This window comes from Erithacus rubecula, assembly GCF_903797595.1.
Source record: "Erithacus rubecula genome assembly, contig: scaffold_114_arrow_ctg1, whole genome shotgun sequence".
NCBI classification, from domain to species: domain Eukaryota; kingdom Metazoa; phylum Chordata; class Aves; order Passeriformes; family Muscicapidae; genus Erithacus; species Erithacus rubecula.
This window is the reverse complement of record NW_027636257.1, coordinates 304641-309917: the sequence shown is the minus strand read 5'-3', so window position 1 is coordinate 309917 and position 5277 is coordinate 304641. Positions and strand designations below refer to the sequence as shown.

Genomic DNA, 5277 nt, shown 5'->3' with positions numbered 1-5277 from the left:
AGTGAAGCAGAGGAAATGCTCAGGGCTGTGTGGGGATGGCTACAATGCAGCTGTGGCTCTGAGCAGCAACATCTGCAGTGGGACAGAAAACTCACAGCTCATGGGAACAAATTTTCTGTCTGACTGCAGAGATCATGGCAAACCTGAGTGGTTTCCCCCCTAAGCTCCAGCCCTTGCTGGCCCCAGGGGCTGATGGCATTTGTGCTCACTCAGTTCCATCTCCCCACAGCAGCACCATGAGGGTGCTGACGCCTGCTCTGTGCAGTGCAAACAGGGGCTCCTGAGCCAGTGCTGCCGTGTCTGTGCCTGCAAGGATGTGGCACCTGTGTGAGCTGGGGGAGAGGCCAGGGCTGCAGAGGGGGGATGTTGTTGGCAGCTGCATGAGGACGCTCTGGGACGCTGCCCTGGGCTGTCCAGTGCAGTGGGGATGGATCAGCCCCTGCTCTGCTGCTCCTTGCCAGGGTCTCCCTCTTGCAGGGACCTTGCAGAGCACCAGCCATGCTGTTTGCCCCCAGCCTGACCATGGCCAGCCTGGGGCTGCTCACAGGGGTTTTTTCTGCTCAGCATTGGCCTGGCCAACTGTTCTGGAGAGAGCCTGGCCAAGGAGCCTGGAGCCCCCAGGCCCTGCTTTGAGGTATCAGCGCTGCCCCAGCAGTGCCCATGGCCTGTCCCTGCTGCAGCCCCGGCACTGCCACCCCCAGGGCTGTGCCTGACCCCACGAGTACTCAGGCCCTGCAGCAACACGAGGGGCAACAGGGCAACAGGGCAGTGGCAAGGGAGCAGCACTGGCAACACCAAGTGCTGCTGCTGCTGCTGGGCACAGCTGCTGTGCCAGCACTGATCTGGCCCAGCTCTGCACACAGACATTGCTGCTGCAGCTCCAGGGAAGGGAACAAACAGGGCATCCCCAGAGAAGGGAACAAAAGGGGCATCTCTGGAGAAAACTTTGCTGGGAGAGAAGTCCTTCAGTGTGTTTAATGCCACGAAGATCACAAGCCTTTATTGACACATTTTGCGGCCACAGGGAAGATGGAGAAACATAATGAGCAATGGAACACAGAGTGACTTTTTTTAATGGACAATGTGATAAAACTAAAACAAAGCAAAAATAACCCCACAACCAAACCAAGAAGAAGTATAAAAAATGACTTTTATTACAAGTGGTATTCAGAAACTGCCCAGTAGTTTAATTTTTCTGAAAGAAGCCAGTCATCAGTGTCCACACTGCAACGTTGAGCTCTTGATTCCTCAGGCTGTAGATGAGGGGGTTCAAGGCTGGAGGCACCACTGAGTACAAAACTGACATTGCCAAATCCAGGGATGGAGAGGAGATGGAGGGGGGCTTCAGGTAAGCAAATGCAGTAGTACTGATAAACAGGGAGACCACAGCCAGGTGAGGGAGGCAGGTGGAAAAGGCTTTGTGCTGTCCCTGCTCAGAGGGGATCCTCAGCACAGCCCTGAAGATCTGCACATAACTGAAAACAATGAACACAAAACAACCAAATGATAAACAGGCACTAACAGCAAGAAGCCGAAGTTCCCTGAGTTTGGAGTGTGAGCAGGAAAGCCTGAGAATGTGTGGGATTTCACAGAAGAACTGGCCCAGGACATTGCCATGGCACAGGGGCAAGGAAAATGTATTGGCTGTGTGCAGCAGAGCATTGAGAAAGCCACTGGCCCAGGCAGCTGCTGCCATGTGGGCACAAGTTCTGCTGCCCAGGAGGGTCCCATAGTGCAGGGGTTTGCAGATGGACACGTAGTGGTCATAGCACATGATGGTCAGGAGATAGTACTCTGCTGAGATGAAGAACAGAAAAAAAAAGATTTGTGCAGCACATCCTGAGTAGGTCATGGCCCAGATGTCCCAGAGGGAATTGTGCATGGCTTTGGGGACAGTGGTGCAGATGCAGCCCAGGTCAGTGAGGGCCAGGTTGAGCAGGAAGAAGAACATGGGGGTGTGCAGGTGGTGACCGCAGGCTATGGCGCTGATGATGAGGCCGTTGGCCAGGAGGGCAGCCAGGGAGATGCCCAGGAAGAGGCAGAAGTGCAGGAGCTGCAGCTGCCGTGTGTTTGCCAATGGCAGCAGGAGGAAATGTCCGATGGAGCTGCTGTTCGACATTTGCTGTGTCTTGGCTTGGGGATCTGTAAAAAAAAGCAATCATGGAATGATTCAGTTTGGAGAGACTTTAAATATCCCAGCCAAGCTTGGTGGCACTTTTCCCCCACTACTTGCCCAGGGCTCTGCTACTTGGACCTGTCCCTGCCAGCAGCTGCTTCCCTGTGCCCAGGGCTGGACTCTGCCAGTGCCATCACAGCCCAGCTAAGCCCTGGGGGCTCAGCACTGCCCTGCAGACCCCTCCCAGCACAGGGCACTGCTCAGGGCCAGCTCTGCCTTTACAGAATTGTGATGGCAGCATCAGAGCATGCCTGAGAATGCTGGAAAAACAATGAAGATGCTGCATTTAAGGGGTCCTGTGCTCATTTTTGTCATTGCCTAATTTTTGAGATCTGAGGAATTTTCTTAGTTTTTTATCATCCTGAATTGAGAGAGGAATATCAGTATGAAATTTCCCATCCAGACAAACCAGAGCAGTAGATTAAAAAAGAAAGATTTTCCCTTTTACACAGCTGCTCCCTGGCAGTGCTCCCTGTAAAATGTCATTGGAAATATTCTCGATTTAAATGTCATGCTGGGGGCAGCCCTGAACAATGCAGCATCCTCAACACGCAAGGAGAACACTTCCAAGCCTCACCAGCTGTATCCTTCTACCCAGACCCTGTCCCCCAGTGCTGGGGCAGCTCCCAGGGCTGGCTGAGAGCTGTCCCTGGCTGGCAGCAGTGTCCCTGCCCCAGCACAGCGCCCTGGGCTGCAGGACCCTACTCTGCAGCACAGCCCTGGGCATCCCTGGCTTCTCCACACAAGAGAGAATCAGAGAATGTACTCACAGAGTCTGTAAGCATTGGGATGTTCCAGCTTTAGGAGATCACTGCAGGAGCTGCTGCTGCCTTGTCCTGCAGCCAGAGGCTTCCTGTGTCAAGGGCTGGGAGTGATTCTGCCCCAGTCACTTCTGAGCACCTTCCCAGCCCTGACTGATTGAAGCTCTCTGTGCCTCTGTGCTGTGCCTGGGGTGGCTGCAGGCAGGGCTATCAGCCCTGCTGGGCCTGGAGAGGAGCTCCTCTTCAGCAGAAATGTCTTTTTGAAGCTCTTCATGGTTGTCAGGATTGCCCTCTGTGCCAGGAGCTCGGCCCAGCTGAGCAGCACAGACACAGCACAAGTAGTTTAATGACCTTCTCAGGGCTTTGGTGCTGTTTACATAAGACTCATTTCCTCAGAGTATGCGCAAAAAACATCTCAAGAACTCAAAGTGAGTATTAAAGTCCAAAGTTTCTTGAAGTTTTAATGGGTCCCACTGGGGGATATGATTGAGAAAGTGTCCCCAGGTTCCAGTGAGAATAGAACACTGGTGGCAGTGATGACAGGAGGGGACAAACAAGGGAAAGGTGTCTCTGATGCTGAGCAAACTTGGATGTGTAGAATGACATGTCCACATAAGCTTAGAAGTTATCCTACATTAGACCTGAGATCTGAAAAAATGATGCCCACTTTAACACCAAATTAGTGTTAGGAAGTCTTAGTCTGATATTTTGGAGATTTGGTTACAGCAGGGCCTCACAGAACCAAGGAGTCACCTGTGACACTATGAAACCTCAAGGAACAAAGGGACCTTTTGACACTGTGGGGCTGCATGGAACCAAAATCCGTTTTGTCTGAGTGGGGCCATATGGAATCTGTGGTCTCTTGTGACACTGGGAAACCTCATGGAACAAAAGTACTTTGTGACAGAGAAAGGCCTCATGGAACCAAGGGGCCCTTGTGACACTGTGGGGCCTCATGGAACCAATGGTCCATTGTTATACTGCAGATCCAAGGAGGCCATGGTGACACTATGGAATCTCCTGCAGCCATGGGTGCATTGTGACACTGCTGGACCCCACAGAACCAAGAAGTCCATTGTGACACTGCAGAACCTCATGGAACAAGGTGACCATGTTATACTACAGAACCTTGTGGGACAAAGGGTCCATGGTGACACAGCAGAACTGTTGCTGAGATTATGAAAGCTCATGGAACTAGAAGTCCATTGTGATCAAAGGACCATTGTGACACTTTAGGGCACCATGGATCCAAGGGATCATTGTGACACTGTTCCTCGTGGGGCCTCGTGGAACCACAGGCATCATTTTGACACTGCTGGGCCACGTGGCCCCATAGGGCCAGTGTGAAACAGCAGGGCTTTGTGAAACCAAAAGGCCATTGTGGCTTTACAGAGCTTTGTACAGCCAAAGGGCCACTGTGATCCTGCAGGGCTCCGTGGATCCATGGAGACCATTGTGGCACTGCCAGGCCCCATGGAATCATGGAGACAATTGTGATGCTGTGGGTTCCCACAGAACCAAGGCGACATGAAAAAGGTCTGGCATGGTTGGCCTCCCATGGACCACCAGACATGTCAAGATGAATTTTGTACGATGAGGGCTACCTCTCATCAGCCCCTGGAGCACTGGGGCTCTGGGCTTTCCTTCCTATGGAAAAGAACTCACTGTCTTCCTGGTGCCCATGGCCGAAATTGGTACTGCCCCTAAAAAACTCCCTGTATGCAAGGGCTTCTCTCAAACAGAAACATCCATGACAACCAGATATGGCTGCCTTTGGCTCTGGTGGTCAGCTCTCATCTGCCCCTGAAACACTGAGTCTGTTCCTTACTTCCTATGGAAAAAACCTGTCTTTCTCATCCAGGGCCAACAGTCAAAACTGGGATTTGGCCTTCCAGATTCTATCTGTCCAAGGATTGCTCCCAGACAAAAGTAGCCAGAACAGAGCGGTCTGGCTGGTCTTGTTTCTCTGGTGATTTTCTTAGATTGTGAGCTCAATGTTATCAATTGTAAAAGGAGCTCTGTGCTCAGTGGAGTGGAGACTGAGGACAGTGGAGGAGAGCCATCAGAGTGTTTAAAGAGCTGTTTCAGAGACACTTTTGATATAGTGTAGAACTGCCTAAGAAAGAAAGAAAGAATTAATGTGAAGTGAAGCAGGGATAGTCCAGACTGCATGCAAGAAGAGAGGAATTTCCCTCCCAGGGCAGAGCTATGGTGCAAGACATCCCCTTGAAAAAAATCTTGAGCAGCCCAAGGCTGCCCATGTTCTTCTTCCTGCTCCACCAGGCCCTCAGCGACCTGGGCACCACCTGCACCACTGTCCCCAAAGCCATGCACAATTCC

General features: G+C 52.0%; 1 protein-coding gene across 1 annotated transcript; it reads right to left on the bottom strand.

The window, feature by feature from the left end:
* Positions 1 to 1186: 1186 nt before the first annotated feature.
* On the bottom strand, positions 1187 to 2119 carry LOC306815315 (olfactory receptor 14A16-like; the record flags this gene model as incomplete). The annotated part of the gene is made up of 1 exon (XM_079331901.1): positions 1187 to 2119. One exon carries the CDS (start codon positions 2117 to 2119, stop codon positions 1187 to 1189), a length of 933 nt encoding a protein of 310 aa, XP_079188027.1.
* Between the last annotated feature and the right edge of the window lie 3158 nt (positions 2120 to 5277).